Raw genomic sequence first — 24,854 nt, 5'->3', positions numbered from 1 at the left:
GTTAATTTCAGCGTGAATAGGTTACACAGTCATTCCAGAGAAATGCTATTACTTCAGTTCTTTAGAGGGGTATTTTTGCTTGCCTTGTGGCACAAACTTTCCTAAAAGAAAGTTTCTTAAAGAAAGACCTCAGTAATTAGTTCTCTAGTATTAAGGAGGGGCATAAACCTATAAGAATTTAGTAACTATTTAAAGGAAACACTTTCCATTAAGGAAAAGCTGGAAGATTATTATGCTAATAACAGTCTGGATGGTGCCATTCCATGTAGAATTCCCATAGGTATTAATGGAAGTTTTGTGCTAAATCAGCAGTAGTTTTAGGTAGTGGATTGTAAAAAAGGATATGCTGCCCAGCAGGATCTTAATCCTTCTGCATTTACTTAGGCAAACTTTGTCTTTGAAATGCTTTTGAAATCTGTCCCAATTTTCAGCAGGAGTCATGCCTGAATAATATTATGGGATCGGGCTTCAAATGTAAGGGCAACAGAATTTAAATATATTAAGACAGATCTTCTCTTAATCCTGCGATGTAGAACGTGGGTTAGAGGAGAAAGAGCTGTAGCTTTAGCTCGTTACTTCTTGTCTTAGCCACCGCGGACTGATTTCTCCACATGTTCTTGTACTGTTCTGTTTTCAGGGACAGCTCTGTTGCTTAGACCAGGCTGCTGCAAGGATGGGGCCCCTGGAAGCAGTAGGTGAAGAAAACCAGACAGATGAAATGAAAAAGGAGCTGTTCACCAAGATGTACTTGCCGAGATACACCACACCGCTCAATGAATTGGCTCTGGACCCTAAACCAGAACTGAAGGACAGCACAACGCTAGTTGAAGTGCAGATAATCCTCATCTTTGCTTACTGCTCCATCATCCTGCTGGGGGTGATCGGAAACTCCCTCGTGATCCACGTGATCATCAAGTTCAAAAGCATGCGCACAGTGACTAACTTCTTCATTGCCAACCTGGCTGTGGCCGACCTGCTGGTGAATACATTGTGCCTGCCCTTCACTTTGGTTTACACGCTGTTGGGCGAATGGAAACTGGGCCCGGTCTTGTGCCACCTGGTGCCTTATGCCCAGGCTCTTGCTGTGCACGTGTCTACTGTTACTTTGACTGTGATCGCTTTGGATCGGCATCGCTGCATCGTCTATCACTTGGAAAGCAAAATCTCTAAGCGGATCAGCTTCCTGATTATAGGAGTTGCCTGGGCAGTCAGTGCCCTGTTGGCAAGTCCTCTGGCCATCTTCCGTGAGTACTCGCTGATTGAGATCATTCCTGACTTCAAGATTGTGGTCTGCTCTGAGAAGTGGCCAGGGGAGGGGCAGCTCAACTATGGCACCATCTACAGCATCTCCATGCTCCTGATCCAGTACGTCCTGCCTCTGGCAGTCATCTCCTATGCCTACACCCGTATTTGGACCAAGCTCAAGAACCATGTTAGTCCTGGGGCGGGGAACGACCACTACCACCATCGGCGGCAGAAAACCACCAAGATGCTGGTGTGTGTGGTTGTGGTGTTCGCTGTCAGCTGGCTGCCATTTCACACCTTCCAGCTAGTCAGTGACATTGACAGTCAGGTGTTAGACCTGAAAGAGTACAAACTGATCTACACAGTGTTTCACGTCATTGCCATGTGCTCAACGTTTGCTAACCCCCTTCTCTATGGCTGGATGAATAACAACTACAGGACGGCCTTCCTCACGGCCTTCCAGTGCGAACAGCGGCTGGACTCCATCCACCCTGAAGTATCAGCAGCTTTCAAAGCCAGGAAGAAACTAGAAGCAAAGAGGATTCAATTCCCTGGAGACTCTTTCACACAACCTACCAATGTCTAAGATGTCTGACTTTAAAGAAGAAATGAATATGTTGTGGACAAAGGGATAAATCCATTTTGACACATGCATTTTTAATGCATAGTTTTATTCATAAATGGTGAAAGAAAAGTAGCAGGGAAGTCAAGGCAGGTGGTATGATTTGAGGGGAGTTGATTGGCATCAAGAGTATGTAACTATACAACTGCAAGGAAATAAAAGGGAGAGACTTTGTTTATGGCTGTCTCTAACAGGGTAAGAGACGCTCCCATCCCTCCCGTCTCTTTTTGACAAATCCAAATGACAAAGGCAGAGTTTGCTGCTTTTGCTATAGGAAGGCAAATGGCTGATTTGTAGCACAGGAATATTGATGGTGGGAGCAGGTAATTTTTATATTGGATATGGAGAGCAGGGAGAGCAGAAGTCTGCCAGGAGAATGAAGCCTGTCTTGGGGGGAATGGGCTGTGCTCATTAAAGCTCAAACTTTTCAGACCCCTTCTCTCTCACAGGCATCTTTTGTGAAGATAAGGGAATTAAGAAGAGAAGCATGTTACTGTTTTTTGACTTGTACTGAAGTACTTCAAACCAGAGCATTTGAAATGGTTTGAAAAACCCCACCCAAACAACAGATTCGATGTGAAGAAAGGTCAAATTTCTACATAAAATGAAACATGGGTTTTGGTCAATCAAATGGGGTAAAAAGTCATTCCTTAAGAATTGGCTGTGGTTATGCTGGTGAGGAAATCACAAGCCTGTGACCTGATCAGTCATTCCCTGCAGATCCCTACCTTTCATTCTGCACTGGGAACAGCTCACAAACACAGTGCTTTAAAGTGGTATTTGAGGGCAGGGGATGCAGGCTCAGGTCTTCTGTGCGCACTTCTTAAACAGCCAATATTTTAATTTTCAGGACCTGCTTAAATGTCTAATGTGTTATTAACTCCACAGGCTTTGAATTGTTGCTGCTTTCTCCCTGGATAATAAAACAGCAGATAATTTTGATCCTCTGGAAAGACTGCAAGATGGTAATGTGCTTTTCCTTATTGTGGTTTTATGTCACACACTCGTCTTGGAGCTTTTTGCGTCTTTAGCCTTTGTAAAAATTAAGAACATCTGAATGACTGTAACCTAATAACAGTATACTAGGTTTATGTGATAACTTATCAGTTATTCTGCATGCTGTAGTTAATAGTTAAATTCCTTTTTTGCTCAGGTATAAAATTTTAATCTGTTTACTGTGTTGTACCCAGCAATGTTCAACTCTTCTGTGTCTTTATTTAGCCTCTTTGAACTCATTAAAGAGACAAAGAAAATTTCAATCCATGTTTATTCCAAGCTGCCCTGTTGCTTATCTAGAATAAAAATGTGTGATACTTCCACTTGGAGTTTCTTTCCACAGCTACATTTCAGCTGCCTCATTTTTTTTCTCTCCGTTTTTCATTGTTCCTAAATTCGTTGTGTTCTCTCTTACAAATTAAAAACCAACAAAACTCCAGTACTGAAGTGTTAGCAATGTAATGAATGGTATCAGATCGTTATCAAGTGGAGAAATTAATCTTTGTATATGCAGTATTTGGCACCATGCTTTAAATATCCATGAAATCATTTGGACTTGGATTTTCATGAACAGAGAAGGGAGGTCTAGAGAATTAGCTAGTGTTTACTCAAGCAGGAAAAAGTATCCATCATTCTTAAACAGTTTTACAAAAATAGATTAATTCTCAACCATGTTGAGAACATGATATTGTCCACAAGTTATTTTTGTCTGAGTATGAATAATATCCAAAATGTAAGCTCAAAACTGAGTGAGGAAGGATTACAGAAGTGTGCAATTATTATGGACATCAATCATATGTATCAGTTACTGTTGACTCTGAACCCTTCATCAAAAGTATTATTGCCACAAATAGCCTCCTTTATTTAGGAAGCAAATGGTTTAAAAGTTCTGTTTCAAGTCTTTTAAGCCTGTTAGAGTGTGGTATATAGACAATTTTGAAGTAACTATGACAGTGTGTGCTAAAGCTACAATTGCCAGGCTAATTCTCCGTAATTTTAAGTCTGCTTTATGTCATCCTGTATAAAAGTGATTAATTACAAATTATCTTTCAGTCTGTTTCATGGTATCTTTATTTTACTGCTTCCTGAACTTTCTCTGCAGCCATCAAGTTGAGCCAAAGTTGGTGCACTAATTTATTGCATTGCTTTCCTCTCTGCCGTGCGGAGGTGGTGCCTGGGTCAGTGCCTGCTTTAGGGTCACAGACCTCCGCACAGCATCCCGCTGCAGGGTGCGGATTTTCCTGCGGGCACTTGAAGATGGGACGTGGAAGAGCCAGCATGTGCAGCCTGTCGCATAGCTTAGTCGCTCCTCGGGACTTGGCTCCTGCACAAACACAGCTACGCACTTTAGTACCCCTTCATGTTGTAGGAAAATTAGGCGTTTTCTGACGAAAAGCAATGAGGTAGCAACATCCCTCAGAGTTGCCCCAAATCCCAGCTGTCAAAAGGGTGTGGAAACTCAGGGTTCATCCCCATTTCCCCCTAAGGGAAAATGAACCTATAAGCAGGCTCTAACCACTGGACTGGAGTCTGCAGGGAGCCTCTGCTTTGCCTGAAATAGGAACCAGAATCCAGGTCTCCCCATTCACCCGTTAGTGCTTTAATTAGGTTTTTAAAAAAGCATTATATTCTTTTCCCGTTGAATAAGTACAAGTTTTATACAAAGCCAAAGAACACCCGCAGCAACCCTCACTGAAGAATTTGCAAGTAGGCGGTGGGGCACCCAAAATGAAATGTCATCGCTGATTCAGGGTGAGAATTTGAACCAACGCACATCAGTTCTTAGGAGAGTGACCTAGCCAGTACACTGCAGCCTCTCCTGAGGCAGCAACATACGTCTTCTTAGAGCTGTTCTATTGTATATAAAATAATTAAACATTGAATATCATGATTTTACGGGCAGGTGGCTATGACCTTTGCATGACACTCGGGTTCTGGGCTGAGGATATCAAAACAGATATAGACAGAATTTGTTAGGCCCCCCCACATTCTTCATGAGTGCTTCTACTATAAAGATACTGCAATACAGGCAGGAGGAGAGCAAGGAGACTAGCGCCATGCTAATCTCTGGGTGGATCTTTCTTTGGGCTGTAATTTGGGGTTGGCTTATAAAAGGGAGACCTATCCGCCACGTGGATCCCATCAGATGTGATCTAGGATCTTAGCTGGTCAGCACTTAGTTCTGGGCCTCCCTGGAAGAACGCATTTTGATGCCTTGCAAATTTTACCAGCAGAAATGTGTCTCCAGGCTTAGGCAGCAGCAGAGTACTGAACAGTACGTAATTAGATATGTACAGCTGCACCCGTACTTTCTCCCAGCCCTGGCTGGGCACAAGCCAGCTCAAGCCTGGAGGCAGAAGAGCTGCACTCACGCACTCCTCTGAGGCTTTCACTCGTGCACTCTCCTGAGGCTTTCACGCTTTTGCCTCGGAGGAGGACGTAGCAGCCTGGGACCAGCACTGCAGGCACAGCGCCGTGCTGCTGCCGGACGAGTGTTACAAGTCACATTGCCTGTTCAGGGCTACAGCCGTTGGACTACAAGTGGAGAAGTAATCCTGAGTAAGCTTGCCAGGGTCTTACGGGAGGCCAGTGAAGCTGGATTTTTGGTATGTGGGGACAGTGCTGAACCCTCTCACCTAGCCCTATGAGTAAATAGTCTTCACTGAGAATTGTGAGCTCCATGTAGAGCAGCAGACTATGACTGAGCAGAAAGTATATCATTGTGAATCTGAGAAAAAAATAGATTTGAGGGCATAAGCAATTAAAATAGAAGGACTAAGCCTGGACAACAAATGGGTTTAGTGTACATATCTATTTGTATATAAATTGTACAGTAGAGCTGTGTAAAGCTGTTTGGTAGGGTTAAGTTTGTCGGAAATAATTGTCTGTTGGAATAACCATGTCTTGTATAAAATGTGTAATGGACATATATACATTGCCAAAATATTAATAACTTAAGTTAGATAACACTAAGAGTAATAACTGAATGGAAAACATTATCTGCATTTTATCTGTCAGACCACAAAAGAACCACTGAATTTACAGATTAGTATAATCCATTTCCTTGCTTCATAATTTCTAAACTCCCTCAGGGATTTTTCTTATATTAATCCAGATAATGACCTTAAGGGATGAATTTTGTCTTTGGATCCCTGAGTTATTTACCTAGTACCATCATTATAAATGCCACTCCACAATAAGGGAGCTGCTTTGTGCCAAATTACAGGTTCTTTGCCCTAAGAAGCTAGGAGATGTATGTAAATCTATGCAAGGTTAGTGTTGCTGAAGAGCCATGTTTTTAATACTGCAGTATAAATGCTTATTTATGCAATCAATAGTGATTTTCATATCTCATCTTAATTTAAAAAAAAATATTAAATTGGATGTTATTTTAAAAGAAAATTAATACAAGGGTAGTGAGGAAATCTGAAGCTGCTAAAACTGGAGAAGTAAGAAAATCAGAGGATGAGCAGCTACTTCAAGAAGCAAGAAAGAGAGAGCAAGAATGAGGCTAGTGAGGATGTAATTGATTTATAGACTTTCCTTCTTCCCTTAGTCTGAGTGGTGAGAGAAACGTGTTAAAATGAAACCAGGGCTAATGAAGATACAGATCAATTGTATGCACAAAGGACAGTGTTGCCTGGGGAAACTGAGGAACTTTGAGGAGAAATTCCCGTGATCATTTGAGCCTTAGAATTCACATCATGTTCTCAAGCGAGTAAACCTGTGTCTGTACATTATTTCACCTAAATGCAATATAGGTGAACAGCTCTGTACTGATAATGTGTCAGAAGCAACGGATGTGTTATTAATTCTAGCCAGTACATGGGATGAATAATGCATACATACTCCTCATAAGCTCATTTCAGATGGGATATATGAAAAAATTGGTGCTTGTGTTAAAATCTTTCCCCTCTCAGACTTCACTGAGCTTCTCTGGAAGGAAGAGAGCTTCAAGCTATAAAACTTAAAGACTGTGGAATTACATATCTGATGATGGAGGCAGAATTTAGCTTGAAAAAATTATTAGAATTTTTGTGTTGCTGATACTGCATAAGAGAAACAGGCTGTGGTTTGCCTCTTGGACCTGGAGCTGGATTTGCACAACTGGAGTTTATATGAAACAGACTTTTATTTGTATACTTCACAACTCTCATAATCTACTAACCCTGCTATACAGGATATTTTCAGTAGAATCTATGCTTACACATCCATGGGGCCAAACTATTTCTATCCCTTCAAGGTTGCACAGAAAAACAGAGGTCTAGGGCAATTCTCCGATTTACTGGCATCCTCCAAAATTAGAGCTGTTTGTACCCAATCGGATTTTAAAGTTTGTTGGCAGCACTGTGACTTTTTAATTTATGTAAGGTAACCAAGCTGGTGAAACAGCTAGCCTTGCTCTCATTGCACGCTGGCTCAGGACAAGCCCATCCTAGCGGAGCACGGCCACAGTTAGCCAGCCATTCCGAACCAAACCGAACCGGAAGATAGGAGCTGAGGTAGAGACACCCTTCCCCAGTGGATTGTAAGGATTGCTCCCAGCAGCTGGGCTGGAGAAATGTGAATTAGTTTTTCAGTGCTTCAAATCTCTGTTTATGCCGCTGTGCGGACAATGCACGTTGCATTTGGTGATGTTTCATCCCAGTTGCACTCTGATGTGGATGACTCCACAGAGTGTAAGCGTGCAAGTGCTACATGTCTGCTGCCGCTCGAGTTCAGCGTAGTCCAGCTTCCAGAGCTCAAAACCAGCTGACAGTAAGTGTCCACAGACACCCTTGTACTGAGCGCATGGAAACTGAGTACTGGTGCAGGGAGAGCTAAGATAGCTGTAGGTCAGTTAGTCTGGGCTGATGACAATGTAGCTGTGGCAGAGTTCCCCTCAGACTGGTTCACCCTGTGTGCCTTGGCCCTAGATTAAGGCTCGGTCTGGTACCTCCCGCTGTCTCCAGCACTGATGTGCCCCGAGGCACCAAAAGCCGACAGCCACTTCATAATAGTATGTGAAGTGAGCGCTGGTAGACTTCACCACTTCGGCAGTGCATTTCTTCCCCGTGCCTCCATCAGCCGTACTACTCGTACCAGAACCGGACTGGCAGGGAGATCCGTGGGGAAGAATATTTTACACGTAAGAAGTGATAACGTTCTTGTACTGACAAAAACTCTGGCTGACAGGTGGTTATGCCAAAATATAAATGCTTTAAGACAGAGCTGGATGCAGCCGTGGTGGGATGGGAGTGTGCAGCAGCACAACCTCTCCTTTGTCACCGCAGCATGAAGCAGATTCTGCTTTAGGCACTGCTGGTCGGAGGGGGCAGAACAAACTTTCTTCCCCAGAAGAGCTGCCTCTATTTAAAATGCGGTATTCCACCGTCCAATTTTTCTCATGGGGTAGGAATTCCTTGTCAGGAACAGGTGATTTAATCTGCTCTCACAGCCACTGGGACATCTTGATCAATTCCTCGCTTTTGCATAAAAATCCCACGATACAAAAAATATGCATAAAATAACAAATTATACACTTTGCAACCTAATTGTCTTTATCTCAAACAGAGGAGCTAATGATTTCCTTGCATGTGATGGGGGTTCATTTGAAACTGTGAAGGACCAGGGAAAAATGGAGGAGCATGTCCTTAGCATAGACATCTACCTCTGCTTGTGCAGAACCATGCAGGAGTTTCTTGTGTTTGCATGCATTCTTGAGGTTTAAAACAATATAACTGCTGGCTAATTATTTTGAAATTAGACCATAAAATAGGGCTGTAAAAATAAAGTTTTATGAATACCACACTTTGAGAAAACTACATTGTTACTTAGAAGAGGCAAGCACATAAACAAATAAGATTTCATACATAAGATTGTAAAGATGCTTTATAATGAAAGCTCAAGACTATAGATTTTTTAATTATAACATGAATTTGGCTTTATTTCAGACAAGCTCAGCAAAAAGTGTAACTCCACTAGGTCAATTTATTAAACCCAGTAGTCTTTTCCTATAGGAAATGCTTCTAGCCTTACTAAATGTGCTCTTTGTGGAGACAAACGTGTGTGATCAAACTTCCAATTTAATTATTGGAATAATACTGTGGGAAACAATGAAGACCCTTTAAGAAATCACTTCATCAATACTGATTTTAACTGTGTGGACTGTATTTCACCCCAATGCTTCTCAATTTTTTCTTCCAGAGATATTGAGACCCTTAGCAAAAGAGAAGGAACGTTACTATCCCTGTACCAGAGATGGGAAAACCAGGGCACAGACAAGTAAAAGGATTGCTGGGTGTCATGTGGTCCATGCTCACTGCCTGTGACAGTGCCTGTGTGTGTGTGCAGCTTGCTATGAAGGCTTCCATACTATCTGCAGAAACAGGCTGGGAGTCCCTCCGATTACAATTATTTTGCTAAATAAAACAAGAATAGAAAGTGAAGCTGAGCAGTATGCTGCTGACAGTCCACGCCACTAAATTAGCATGCTCCTTGGCACTGTTTTGGACTCTGCCAGCTAGCACTCTCCCAGGCAGAGCTTATGCACATGCGCAACAGACTGTTCCTAGTAGATCGTGTGGCCAAGACTGATATGGTTCTCTCTGTCCTCCAGCACTGTCCTATCATGGACAGTGATAGGACCTCAAACATGCCCTCGGTGCCACCTCTCAGGATGTACAGGACACACCCACTGTTCATGCCATGAAAACCCTTCCCTGGTGGGCTGCAATACAGCTCTCCCTTGACTCCAAAGTCTCTGAAGATATGTCTGAGGGATAGAGGGACACCACACAAGGTGCAGAGGAGACTTAAGGCTAAATACCACAAAATTTTTAGGTGAGCTACTGCCGGTATACAAGATCTGACCACAGGGCCAGAAGAACAGTGCACTGCCCAGTTTTATTGAGCTATAGCCTCTGCGTCTGAATTTCCTTGTGTGGAGAAGGAGATTCTCCATTCTTCTACAAAGGGTAAGCCAATGTGTAGGCAGCAAGGATTTTTCTGAGTACTGTACTCAAACCTCAACCTAACTTAGCAGTATAGTTGTGGTTGCTGTGAACAAGTAGCAGAGCTAATACTAGGATGCTGTAGCTCTCCGAAAGTGAAAATATGAAAACCCAAAATATTTCCATCCTGTTGTCTATAAGGCCAGCCAACTTTATTGTTGTTGTTACTTGCTTTGCACAGCTATTGTAACAGGTATGAACTGTGCATATATGTATGTGTATATGCGTATGATCTACATCTACATCTACATCTACATCTACATCTACATCTATATAAAACAAAGTGAGGTTTGTTTTATATAGATATAGAGGGCTTAAAGCCTACATACTGTGTAAGCTTAGAGATAATGGTTACTTGCATGGCTACTTGCAGTAGAGGGACGCAGCAACACAAAGAGTTATGGAACTTGTACTAGTCAGTATGATATGCAGGGGTCAAGACACCTCAGCTGGGTAACATTAATTCCTGCTTCTGTAGGTGACTTGTGAAACTTTACCAATAGGGACGCACAGTTTATGGTCTCCAGTGTTGAGATCCTACACGAGTCATCTTAAGCCAGAGGAATGATTGCAAGGACAAGCAGAACTAGAAATGAAGAAAGGGTTAGACTATAACAAAGGCAACCTCACTGTGTACGGCAAGTTTGCTTTCTTCAAATTTGAAAAATCCATGGTTAGCTCAGTTAACTGGAATCGAAGGTAGAAAAAAGGAAAGAAAGAGATCTCATTACATTCAGGATCCTCATTTTTATTTGCTTTCTTTCTTCTAATGAGGAAGCAAAAGGGCTGCTATCCAACTCTGTGTATAATTGATTACCAGGACATAAATTGAAATGAAAAATAATGCCCTCCATAATTGCTATTCAAAAGCCTAAGCTTGAAATACACCCTAAAAGGATTCTTGCAGGTTTATCAATCCCATTCATCATCCTTTCCCTTTTAGTACTTGTGCCTATGCTATGAATGCTGATTTTAAACATCAGAAGAAGCTGCCTTTTTGACTCTTAAGTTAGCTGGAAGCCCCAATGGTATGTTGGCTTATTCTTGATAAACTACTATCTAGTGTCTCTCATAATCTCTTCTTCTAGCTTGGGCTATAAGATCAGGCAGTAACTTCCTCTAACCTTACTTCATGTTTATTATTTAGCTATTCCTGACAAACTCTTAGAGCACTTCATAATCTCATATGCATGTGTTGCAAATGTGTGATACAGCTCATTTCTGGCTTCTCTGTTTTTCCTATAGTAGAATATAGCTGTTCCAATCCATTAAAAAAAAATAAAATTCAATCCCTCATTTTTATTGCTTAGTTTACTACTTCTCTGAGACGTAATAAAGGTGATGCCAGAAATCTTCTCTCTCTCTGTGAGATTATATATATCAGATGTATTGTGGTAGCTTGGTATATGTGTAGCTTGGTACTATAAAGGAGACTAGAGTCTTTGGCTGCATAATGCTTAAATTTTGATTTTTCTGTAAAACCCCCAGGCCTACAACTTCAACAACTACTTCAAATCACTATGCAAAACCCAGTAATTCAGCACCAATAAAGCAGCAGAAAGAGCTGCATGTGTGCTTGATGGGACAAGAGGGCAGGATGAGGCAGTCTGCACCGCTCATGCCTCCTGACAGTTGTGTAACTTGAAAGATACTGAACTTTGGCTCAAGAAGGTGTTTTGCTTACCTGTTTTGTCCTGTTACACAGAAAGTTGCTTGTCCCTTCTGGTGCAGATGGGTACTCATCATGTGGGCTCTGCTTTTGAAAGGGTAGGTTCCTGAGGAACAAAATACACAGGCCTTTGCGTGGGATACTGGTAGCACTATAAAGTGCTTGAAATACCCTCCTTTCACCTTTCGTTGCCCATCTCCCCACCCAGTTTGCTACAAAAGAGATTTTCCTCTTGGGATCTATGAGTGACAGTCCTTCATGGACTGTTTTACAGCCTTATGTCTTTGCAAATCCAAAACAACTGACATTTAAACAGCAGGGAAGAGCCAACAGTGCAAACACAACTACAACTTTATCACAGCAGGGCTTCCTGTTTAAAGCAAATGAAATGCTGACTTGTCAAAGAAAAACAGGTAAAACGGGGAAGGTCAGAGCACTGATGCCTTTTTTTGTTCTTATGTTGATAATTTCAGGTTAGAAATTGCATTCATGTTTTTCTACTGAAGTTCCACCTATCCAGTATCTACCACAGTTGCTGAGGCGAAAAGCAGATTAAAGAGGTAAATTATTAGGACTGCTTTTTCCAACACAAACAGACTGAACTGCACTTCTAATCTTTGTACCAGTGGGCGTGTGATTCTTGGTGTTAGTGTCTATATCTGAACTCCTGCAAGCTGATGTACTTACTGCTGAACTTTGATGGATGGCTACCAGCTTCTGTTACCAAAAAGAGCTAAGTGACAGAGGAAGGCAAATTTCAGTGAAAGCTGATTTTGAATTTAGGCTTCCAAATCCCTTTTATTCTTTTGAAAATCTCCCCATAAGCAATTTCATACCTTTACGTATGCATGCATTTAGCTCACATAGCTTGCTCTCCTTCAGTTGCATGGAAGGATCAGCAGCATCTGACTGAAATCTCATCGGACCTATCCCACCACTCTGACTGAAGGTGGCTAAGTAGTGGGCCTTCATTTTACCCGGCTACTTTGCAGCCCTAAGTAAGCACATACTCTCTCAGGCACAGGCTGGAACACTCTCAGGATGTAAAGCTTGCAGATGCTCGATTGTCCTTGGTAAAGTTCTGGTTCATCCATTAGGATGCAACAAGTCTGAATGACCAGGTCCTCAAGAGCCCAGTCCATCAGCAGGTCTCCCTAAGGTTAACATCTAGCAAAGTCAACGGAAAGCATGCAGTTTCCGTAGTTTGCCACACTTCTTTCCTTACAGTGGAGCCTACACCTTAGGATGTCAATGAAGAGAGGCTTTTAGCAGTGTTATTTGGAAAAAATGGGTATTTTTTTCTGGATCTCCACTGGTATTTTAGAGACCGTGCATTTGTCTGTAGCACCTGTTAAGAAACTCACTACAATAACCCTCCTGAAAAGCATGACAGGTGGGAAGGTCCTTCATGTGGCCAGGCTTTTAGCTCTACCTCATTTCCTGAGGCACTTCACTGATCACTCCCGGGTACGTCCCTCCTGGCTATCAATAAGGCAGGCGTTAATGTTCAGAAATTATTTGGGTGGCTTGAGTCTGTAGTCAAGACAGCTCTCATCCTTCCTCCCCACCTCCTCCCCTAGAATGATGCTGCTGGCTCTCATTTCCAAACAATCCTGCTCAATAACATGGAACTGGTTTCTTCAAAACACCATGAAACTGCTTTTGCAATTAAAAAAACCAAACAAGCCCAGCACAGGCAGCATTTGAAATAGGGGTGTATGAATTAATTTTTATGTCTGAAAGTCGTATACAGCCACATTTAGAGTCCGGTCCTCTCAGAGGCTGCCGAGCACCTTTGCCTGCTGCAGATTTCAGTTTCTCACTAGACAGCTTTCAGGAGGCAAGAGCTGAAAGCCAACCCTGAACACAAACAGACTGGTTTCATCATCGAACCTTAAAGAAGGACAAAACCTACACAGGGAGAATTGGCTATTAGAGTTCAACAATTCAGTGGATTTTCATTTTCTATTAACACACACAGCTTAACTGATTTTTATAACAGCTCATTTTGAAAATATGGTCCTACGTAGTGTTCCTACTATATTTTTATAATGTGACTGCAGGACTGGTAAAAGGGAGATGTAGGCTATTAAGGCACAGATGTGTTCCCATTGCTTGCAATCTTGGAAACACTTAATGCAGACCCTGTTAGATCTGAACACTGTGGCACCTAGCAACTCAGGAGTACTTCAGTCTGAATGTACTTTGGCAGGTATTTTATTCAGATGAACAACATGCCACTTGAGGTCATGATTGGTTTGTAAATCCATGCTGAAGAGCTCTACTGAACTCTGTAAAATTATACCGGACCAAAATATTCTTTTGCATGGGCAGAACTAAAGACAAGCCTGATGTCTTATTATCTTATTTTACCCTCAATTATTGTGTTATGTTTAATACAAAATTATTAGTTGTGTAAGACAGAGACTTGGCTATCATTTTTTTTCTGAGATGCTTAATTTGGGTGGGATGTTATAAGAAAAAGGAGAGAAAGAGGTCGGACATTGGCAAATATACCTGAAAACGATGGAGTGAACCATTGGGAAAGAAGAAGAAGTGTTTCTCAGGCAGAAATTTATATTATGCACTCTTTTGCTGGCACAAAACGTAGCTAAACACTCCCATTTGGCATTTTCTGAAGCAGAGCACAAACAAACAGAACAGTAGGTACTGTAAGCTGCTGAGCAGATTCTCAGCTCCCATAAATTAGGTCAGTGTAGCTCCATTGCACATAGTAACGCTAAGCCCATTTATATCACATTGTGGCACCAGCCTGAAGAACTCTCCCTTTCACACGCTCAGTTTCAGGTAGAGGCAATAAAAGAAGTGCATTACATTAGTGCTATGATAAACTTTTTCATATGCCCTACTTTTCTCTCTTTGGAGCTTTGTTTGGATGGATTATTGATCAACGCAACTTGTGTCCTCATATCTGAAATCCCTCCCGAGGCGGGAGGGAGAACAGAGGGGAAACGGGCTCTGCAAGCCAGAGCAGCCCGTGCTATGGTCACACCAGGTGCCAGCAGCAATGGGCATATGGGAAGAAAGGCTGGTGAGTAACTGGTGGCTGGGGGCTCTGGGGTAGAAGGTCGAGTTTAGGAGGAATGGAGATGTCTGGGACTGGGATTACAAGAAGATGAGGAATTTTTTTGCAAGAGAGCTTGAAGGTACACAGTATGAGGATAGAAAGGAGAAGTAGAGGGCTTGGGCCCAGAGGGTTAAGTTTTATAAAAGAACAGCTGCGTGGTATCGTAGTAGAGAGAGTCAGGGATTGGAGCTATGGTCAGGGGTGGGTAACAAAAAGAGCCTTTGCCCAGGCCTGTTAATCCCATATCTACTAGGTGCCCTTTTCACTCATCTGAGTGTTTGAGTTGACACACCTATGTTAATGGCGATATCCACTGGTCTCCATACTTTGTAAGTATTATGAAAATTGAAAAAAAGTCCAAGGGCATTCAGTCACCTAGGCGGGAAGGTTTTACTTGTCTTTGTGCTCTTTCTCTTAGCCAAAAAATATTTTATTCTGAGCTTGTCCTGATAATCACAAGATTTGAAGAGATCCTAGGGAAAAATATTTTCACTCTTATTTAAACCTGATGCAGTTCCCTGTTTCTCCTCACTGCAAGATGAAACCATTTCAAATTTAGCAACCCAGTGGACAGTCCAAATGGAGCCTGAAGCTCCTCATCAGCAGCCGATTGCCTTGGCCGGCGTTTCAGCAATCCAGCTGATGGCTGGTAGTTGCTCCTGCATCTGTTCTTGTTCCCATAGAAACAGACAAAACAGTCAAACTTAGGTAAAGCTTTTTTTTATTTCTTTTTTTTCCCTTTTTCTGAAAGAAAGAACAACAGCAAAGATGTTCATGAAGTGCTGCTTGTTTTCTGTGACCTGGGGCTCTTTTTCGTTGGAACTGGCAGAAAGTAAGCAGCCAGCTACAGAATCATAAGCTCCTGTGGAAACTACAAGAGGTACAGGCTTAAGTGGGATAGAGATATTGAGATGTTTCCTCAGTAAAACATACAAACAATGAGTCAACAGTAGTAAAAGATCAGTAGGAGTTTACCAGATGAAAAAGTAAATAAAAAACATGAAAAAACACCTGTAGGTGTGGGTTCCTCTCTTTGTAATTTAATGGTATTCATTTGCCCTAGTGAGTAAGGAGCAGAATATATTGTTTGGGTTTCTTTTATTATACCATGTACAGACACGATCAAAACATTTGCTGAAATAAAATTCTTCCTTTTGTTATAACCATTTTCTCAAAAGCTACAGCCTTGTTGTTTTGCGAATGCTTGCACTCACAGATCTTTTGGGCAATACGTTGCTCTCACTTATTCCTACTGAAATTATTCCGGTTCTTTAACAGTGCAGAGGAGCAGCAGTTGGCCCAATGAGTATGTTTTATGGCACATATTCCTGTAAAAAGAAGACAATTTTACTTGGCATTTAAACGTGCCAAAAAGGAGAAGAAAGTGTCTTTCCCAGGATGGGGTCCCTCCTGCCTCAAAATTGGTGGATTTTATCACTACAGTCATTGATCTTCCAGACAGACATATCACATATGAATGACAGTGCTCCATCTGGATTCAGACTAATGGTGCAGGTGATATTTCCACAACGTGTGCATTTTCTGGCTAAATTCTTACTTCTTCCTGCAGTATATCCGTCATCCCCAAAGGCTAACACTTGATGGTTCTCTTATTGAGACACTACACTAGAAGGTGGACATCCATTTAAAGCCAGTCTCCAGATAGATTTATTAACAAACTGGGAAGGCATCCATCCCAAAAGTTACTGTAAAAGAAAAGCACTATTCTGGGAGCTAGTTTCCATATTGTGACATAATTTCACAATATTTTTGGATGGGTTTTGGTGATAATTTAGAACCTTATAGATGCAGACACTAATTCTTGAGCCTCTTCAAGCCTCAGCAGCCTTAAGGTACTTCTAATGCAGCAGATGAGTGAGCTAACTGAGCTGGTGACTGACAAGAGTAATAACATGGCTAAGGAAACCCCAAACCTCTTGTCTGTTCTCATGAGAAACTTCTATTTCCAATAACATTTTCACATTGTAATGCAGCTAGGAGAGATTTCTTCATGGTTTTCATTAATAGCGAACATTTTAGGATTTTACTTTAAGAGTAACTGCTAACAAGAGCACTTTACTTTCATCATTTTCTTCCTTGCAGTGGAAGGAAGTAATTTTACATGTTATAAGAAGTCAAATAATGGTGAATCCTGCCTCTTCTTAAAATCTGGTAGACAGAAATCTACAATTTCAGTTTGAAACAGCTAAGAGAGTAAAAAAAGAGATTTAATTATTTATTTATTTTTAGGAGGCAGATGAACCTAGATTCTCTGCTTTAGTATTCTTTACTTCTTGGTGCCCCATACAGCAATTTATTCAGTTTCCCTTATAGCTAACTCATAAACTTGAGCTCTCTACTGAACATGGACTCAATGTAACTTATTACATGCATAAGGTGAGACTCAAGTAGGATAACAAGGCAAACTCTTCATCAATTGTCTTGCCTATATCAGAGATTGCACCTTGTGTATAGAAGGTCCCACAGAAAATTACCTACAAAGTGCAAGAGTTCATTTTTTCAGAGCATCAGAATGGCTGGAGAAGGTTGGATCAAAGGTCGGTTTAACCCCAAAAGGCCAGAAGGGGTGAATAATTGATGTGGAAGGGGGAGAATAGTGACAGAGCAGGCATATAATGACAACTCTCCCTAATACTTTCTGTTTTCCAGAGAGCTACACCCGCTGGATGTAGGTAATATCTCTATATTAAATAAATGCTTAAATGCTACAAAATTATGAGATTTCAATTCCACAAACTTGTCCAAGCAAACCTGTCTTGCTTTGTAAGCCTATTCAAACACTTAATACTCTCTGGCCAAGGGTTTCAAGGCTTAAATATGTGTTGCATGAAGGACAAATGCTCCTTTGGTTTCTTTTAATCTGAATTGTTGTCAGTTTTATTAGCTGCCTCCCTCAACAAACAAAGCCCAGGAGCTTCATCACAAGGCCTGAAATACCATTGCCTTGTGCCTATTGATAAAAAAATCTACCAACCAATTGCTTATCTAAAGCTGTACTGTAAGAGAAATAGGGAGAGGCTGGTTTGCATAAAGCCATTACTACTCACAGCCAGGGGCCAGAGGGAGTAAAGTGCAAAGGGGCAAGGGCTGACTACAGCTTGCTCCTCCACAGTGACTCCCCCAGACTTCTGCAGAGCTTTGGGTTGGCTTTCACAACCAGGTTAAGTCACCTTCACACATTTGGCACAGCTCAGCAGCTGGTGCCTAGCTTCTGTCAGCCCCAGGCTTCCACATACTGATTTACTACCCTAATACACATTGAACAGAGGGTGTAGATTTGTATCATGCATATTTGTGCTAGCAGATCTAGAAAATATGAAAAAGAAATTGGTGGCAAATGAGTCAGTGCATCCTTTCTTGTGGCACCCAGAAACTGTATTTAGTCTGTAGATTATCATTATTTTACTATAACATAGCATTATAATGACTTCATGAGTATCATATTTTCAACTACATTTCCTTAGTTCCTCTCTCTGTCGTATTTATCATATTCCTATTCACTGCTAATTATTTAAAGATCTATTAGGATATCACATAGGCAACAATGCAGCTACTCCAATATGTAAAAGTTTTACAGGTAGACATACAAATTATGTACAGTTTACATAAACTTCAGCAAATCCTATTTAAACCAGAGACTGAACTGTCTCCATCAATAAATGATGATTTGGGTGAAGATAAAGCAACTACTAGAAAATCAATATTTAGTTATTATCCAAGGATACAGGCTGTTTTTATCTCTTTTCACATGAAATTACATAGTAATACATTCAGCATTTTGCTGCTTGGCTTTTCGTCAGCAAATCATTTCTTATAAAAGCAAGCAGTAGGCCAGCTATCAGCAAAAGGCAGGCACCAAACATCTCATTATTTGAGACACGAGAATCTAATGGGAAAATAGTACTGCTTCCAAATCTTTCGTCTGCTGTCTGTAGTTATTACTGTTGCTGTGAATATGGTGCTTTTGAAAGGTGCTGGGCTGGCATCAACAAATAGCTGAAAACAGAACTTGTCTTCTGCACCCCCAGGACCAGGAAGAACAGTGGCAGTATGACACATGCCAGTCAGCCTGATGCTACGTACTACCAATTATATGCCATTTCTCATAATCCACATTTCTTTGTGTCCTTCAGTAGGACTTTTGTGTGCAGAAGTGCAGGCTTAGGATGTGTGCACATCCGCTCAAACCTAGGAGGTCTACCTCTAGGAGTCGGATGGCAGATTTGAAGTAGGTGGTTGAAGCAGGACGAGGTTTATTCACTTGGATGTCTGGTCTTCTGAATTATGGATGTCCGATCATTCTGAACTATGGCCTTTTTTGACAAGGCTAAAGGCTTGTCTTTAAAGTTGCTGCCTGTCCCGAAGTCACTGGTGGCTGTGAAAAAATATTTTAGACTATCGCACTGCATAAACATGACTATTCCAGCATTTGAGGTATATAGCCAAATGTACACAACCCCTTACCATAGCTTACAGAAGACTTCTAAATGTGGCTGTTAAGTGCACAGCCAGAGCTGACGCAAAGTTTCTCCACAATCCAGGTAAAATTCAGTTTTCAGATGTGGAGTGTCAAAATTCCCTTTTGCCTAGCTCTTGCAGCTGCTATTCTCCTCCCCACAAAGCACTGGGGAAGTCCTGTGGAAAGGAATGGAAGACAGTGCTGTGCCTCATTGCCCTGCATTCCCCTGCCTGGTGCCAAGTCCATGCTCTGGGAAGGAGAGCAGCAGGCACTCCTGGCCGGAGCTGGGGCACGGCGAGCAGGAGTGAGGGTGCCAAACACCCCAGCTTCTGGTGAGCAGAGAAGCCCTGCATCCACCCGTCACTTCTGAAGTTGACATATGGAGTACACCAGGGAGTTCAGTGGGGAGCGGCAGTGGGAAGGCAATTCACATTAAGATCTCCTCTTCCTCAGTGCTAGGGTTCTATACTATGGCATGGGCTCTTTCAGTATTTCAAATCTTCTTTGGGGTTTATTCACTTTCCACATGCACCAAACAGTTTAGCTAGCCAGCTCATTAATATACCGCTATGCTACGGCTAGATTCTGAAGCTCTCATTCAGGCAATAACCCTACTGCATTGCATGAGACCAGCAGCATAAGAAACAGCTGCCTAGCTCAGCCCTAACTTGAACCACATTATGAAACTTGAAGGCATAAAATGATTAACATAATTTCTGAAATCTAAAGAAAATTTAGCCATGCCTAATTTCCCTAGGCATTCTAGAAATACCTTTTTCTTGTTTAAGAAGTATATAGGTCAGTCAAGTGTTATCAGTAACTAGCATTTAATGAGAAGGCTAATGCTTTCACTGCTTCAGTCATCAGTTTTTCTAAAGCTGACTGTCTATTTTCAGAAATCTGGGTTTTTTTCATATAAACATACAAACAAGGAGCAGAAGGTACAGTACGGATGAGTAACCTCTGCCCTTGTATTTCAGCAGGAGCCTCCGTCACTCCTCCTGTATGTAGCACTTGTTCTCCCATTTACTAATTCTATAAGGACTGACTTGACGCTTTACAATTCATCATGATTAAAGAGCAAAGCATAGCCAAGCTGTTTCAAAAGCACACTGAAAGCATTTTCACTTTGTACCCCAGACCCTCCAATCCTACTTTGATAGTGCATATTGAACCAGACTAAGGAAAACGGTCTGAAACCTTCCAGTCCCGCACATATTCTGAGCAAGAGAGGGCCAGAGCATGACAACTGTGTGAGGGGAGAGAGCTGCCTTTTCCTAAACACTCACTAAAGTGCACTGACACCTTAATCAGTATGAGGATGGTCTGGCTTGGTGTTATGGACATAGTTCCTACTGAATTTCTGACTTCTCTGCCTCGTGTCTGGAAGATCTATTACTTGTGATAAAGATCCCAGAACTGTTAGCTTGGAAGTTGCACAGGGCTCCCTACCTACCTGCAGTCCTGCATGTAAGGAGAAAAAAAACCCATGGACTACATTAGAGATTTTTCTCTTCTCTTAAAATGCCTGTCAAAAATCTTCTGTATAAAACTGAAAACAGTCACCTTCTGCAGCTGCAGAATCCAATGGCACAAAAGGAAAAATCAATTCAAATTATACAGTAGGCTGTAGGGCTGCCCATGGACTTTCTGTTCTCAGCATTTTCTAACCCTTGAAGTGACCAGTCAGCAATAGCAACCAAAGACAATGAAGCAAACACTTTTTAAAATGACTCATTAAACAGTACTGTCACATCGTATGATCATGGTCTCTTCTAATCTGCTTTATTATCCACTTGTTCAATATGTACATATGCTTGATCCAATGTGAGGGGGGGCTTTTCTTTCATTTTTTAAGGTTTTGTGGAGTAAATAATTAAATATCTGACTACAGATAAGGAAAAAAAATTCAAGACACTAAGTTAGATGATGAAAAAAATCAGAGTTGGAAGGAATCCCAAGTGATTTTCACTTGAAGCTCTTTATTCACTGTGTCGAAACAGTCAATTGCCTCATAAGACACTACAGATTTGGTACACAGTGCTGCTCAAGAATGACTCTGGCAGCATGCTATACTTATAATGAGCTATGAAGTACTATGAAACAGAAATTAGATACGTTCTCTTCAAAGCTTGACAAAAGCTAAAATATAATAGGGTGTCCTGACAAAAGAGAAAAATAAATGTATGCAGCTTATGGAAAAAAGACTTTGCTAGTAAGGTAAATGTTTCTGTTTATTACCTGCCAATACTGGTACCATTTCTCCAAAGTAGTAAACAATATGCTTCTATTAGGAAAAACACTCATTTAAATGGTGCAGCTTTAGAAACAAAATAGTATTATTTTATATTTATTTTTAATTTAAATTTTCTGCGAGATGACTAATTTAACATATGAGACCACAAAGTTTCAAAATGCTGTCCTAGGAGCTGCTAAAGTTCCCCAAGGTGGTGTTGGAGGCATCCACTATTAACAGAGATAGCAGCATTCTTCAGTCTCAGATCATAAAACCAAAGTACAATGTCAAGAAAAGACTGAATGAAATATTAAAGTTATCAATAGCTATAAATGAAACTGGATTAAAGGTGTATAACCTCTAGGAAGAAGTGATTCAAAATGGCAAACTGTAAATTGATTGAAATGTGAATTCTGTGCACAGAGCTGTGACTGTAGCTGCAGAAAGACTAAAGGGCACGGGCATGGTCTGTGATGGGCATGCATGTATATGGGAGCACACTGCAGTCTCCGGTTCCATAGACATCGGGGGAGATAAAAATGCAAATAGCCAGACTGGCAGTGCCGGGGCCGTGACTGAGCAGAAAGCGGCATTGGCCAAAGAAAACTTCTGAAGAAATTGAAAAAAGTTTCTTTACAAAGACTTCTGAAAGCTTTCCATGTTCTCAAAAGCAAATGGCAAAACTTTGTAAAACATCTAAAATTACTTCTTTAAATTAAAAATTAGTAACTAGCTCTCTGTGGCATTTTGGTTTTACATTGTTCCAGTAATATGTAATGGTAGTCACCTAACCTTATTTCAACATAGCCTAAACTATAGGAAAAGCATACATCTACCAGCATGTGGAATAACTGGAAAAATTGTGTGGTTTTGCTTTGAAAAGCCATGGGAAGACTTTCCATTTTCCTCTGAGAATCGGATGAGAGTAAAGCAAATGGATGAGGAGAGCTGGCTACAGTAGAAATGCATTTATTACACAGACGCAGAACTAAGTCAAATTGTATTAAGACCACATGCTTTATAAGGGAAAGCCCAAAAGTAAAGCAAGTGTGGAAAGGGATTCATTGCCTATCCAGCCTGGAGGAAGATAAAATGTGAAAACAATTAAATATCTTAAAGATTACAGTATTATCAACATTAAGAATGTGTATTAAAAAGATTAGCATAATTGACAATGATTTTGTATTGTGTAAATTTAAAGTGTAAGGAACAGCAAGAGGCTAGAAATAGTAAACCAGTGTTGTCAAAAGAAAAAGCATTCTCTTCCTGCCTATGTTTACTTGTCAAATATGTTACATAATGACTTTTTCAGTGAAAAATTGAGATTCTGATTAAAGCAATTTCTATAGGCTGTGCCTGTTTTCCATTAAAAAAAATACCCCAAATTTTCACTGAAAAACAATCTTAGGCTTTCATTATTTTAAATGAAAATTGTAGAGGCTTTTCAGAAAAAGAGTAATTTTCTGATGCAGATACCTTTGGATACCTTGGAAGGAGGCCTGGAAGTAAATTCATGATGAAATAGCAAAGACAGGCATTGAGAGAAATGAAAGCAGCTTTGGAAAGGACGGCTCTGGAAACAAAGACAAATGAGTGTTTTGAAAAAATATTTATGCTAGGCTGATTGAAATAACATTGTGAGGCTTGTGAGTCATGGAAAACAAGAAAACAATAGGACCAAACGGAGAACTGTCTCGGGAGATGGATAGAGCTCATACTCTCCACCACCCTTCCCCAAGTGATGGCCCTCAGGACGTTGGGTGGCCAGCCGAGGAGGAGCGGTCCCCCAGCAAAGGGCAAGCTGAACAGCCCCATGGTTCTACAAAGCTGTTGTAAAACAGAACGGGCAATTAATGTAGGGAATCGCATGCACATGAGCTTCCGATTTCCTTACATCTGTTTGCCATAATGAGCAAGTAGTTAGGTCTCACTGCTCCGTGTACCCAACCATCCGAGCTGTAAAGACAGTATTGAGAGAAAGAGACTTGCAGTTAAATTACCTGAGCAGACTAAACGCAGAAACAACATTTAAAATTAGCTGGGTTCAAATGCCAGCTCACTTCAGAAATTAGAATTAATTTGATCTATCACTCTCTCACATGTCTGTCAGCATCAGAAAATCACTAATTGGCAAAGAAACAAAACTGGCTGTCTGCTCTAGACTGGGACAGCAGAGCTATCAGATTTCAGGAAAGTCTGGACTTCTTTTAAGAAGAGAAAATAGGGGGAAAAAAGGAAATTAGCTTTAAAAGAGAAAACCCCTCTACCATAATGGTAAGAAAGAGAACTCAAATAGTGTATGTTATTGATAGGGAGAGAAAATGTAAACAATATTATTAATAAGGATAGTAATTATTTACATCAAATAGTAAAACGCGTTCTTGTGGCTGACGTCTGTGAATTATTAGTGAATAAAAACACAATATCGCTAATTATTATTCTGTGTATTCATTGCTGCTTTCATGCTTCTTTATTTTAGTCCCAATCTTGTATTTTCCTCAAGAACATCTCCTAGTGAAGGCACAGGCTAGGGTGAGACAAGCCTGTGGTGTTCAGCCCCAGCGTGGACTGCAGGGCAAGTGGTTTATTCCTATCCTGGGTCAGACTGATGGCATGCATCTGAAGAGAAGCCAGAAATACGGCACCATGGGAATACTGTTGTTTCTTCCTTCTGTTACTGTCTGGGATGTGAGCTTTCCTAAGAAGTGAGGCCATGCCAAAAACTACCACGTCAGCCCCAGGTAACTTCTTGTCTGGTTCCCAAATCCAGCTGTGAGCCCAACAAGGAGCTTTCAAATGCTCTTTTCCTTTTTCTAAAGAAGGGGATTTACGCAGAAGATGAGGCTGATGTGTGTCAGGTTGTCAGCAGGCTGCCTGGGGAGAGACACGCTGCCAGCAGTCAGTCAACCGGCTGGTCAATCTGGGCACATGCAAGAGATTATTTCTTTCCTTTATTTATCTGAAGCTAGCTTGTTGCACAGCCCTGAATTGCACAGTGGATGAAAGGTATGTAAGCCTCTCTTGCCCTTTCGACGTGGGTAGGTCTGATAAATCCTGCGGTGTCTAGGCAGATGAGAAAAAAACCAAGTGTCTGCTGGCCTGGACTTCCTTGGGTTTTTTGGCCAGGGTACACAGAGTGATGCTGGGAGGGAGTAAACTGATGCCAAGTCCATGGCACGTCAGTCTAACCTCAGGCATATTGCAGTTGGACTTGATGATCTTAAAGGTCTTTTCCAACCTAAATGATTCTATGACTCCATGAGTCTATCTATATACCAGCCTTGGAGTAGCAGCAATCCCCTTCCTTTGTCTTTATGGAGCATTTTTCTAACACCCCACTCACTCCTCCTCAAGAAGCAAAGGGAAGAAGTCACTGCTGCTGAGGTCCCTCAGATCAGAGATGTCAGACTGTGAGGAACAGGGTCCAACCGATTTGTGAAGAGCGCAACCAGCATAGACCGATCCCGCCCTAGGTTTTGCACAAAAACAACGTATTGACTTTATTCTCCTTCCCTTCCCCTCTGCC

The 24,854-nt window shown here is 41.4% G+C and overlaps 1 protein-coding gene across 1 annotated transcript; it reads left to right on the top strand.

Moving 5' to 3' along the window:
* The first annotated feature begins 673 nt into the window (after positions 1-673).
* Positions 674-1,885, top strand: NPY2R (neuropeptide Y receptor Y2). Its single transcript, XM_050896273.1, has one exon. It carries the CDS (start codon positions 674-676, stop codon positions 1,829-1,831), a length of 1,158 nt encoding a protein of 385 aa, XP_050752230.1. The 3' UTR covers positions 1,832-1,885.
* The last annotated feature ends 22,969 nt before the right edge of the window (positions 1,886-24,854 follow it).

Source organism: Gymnogyps californianus, chromosome 4 (assembly GCF_018139145.2).
Source record: "Gymnogyps californianus isolate 813 chromosome 4, ASM1813914v2, whole genome shotgun sequence".
In the NCBI taxonomy this organism is placed as follows: Eukaryota; Metazoa; Chordata; class Aves; order Accipitriformes; family Cathartidae; genus Gymnogyps; species Gymnogyps californianus.
This window is presented reverse-complemented; position numbering and strand designations above follow the sequence as displayed.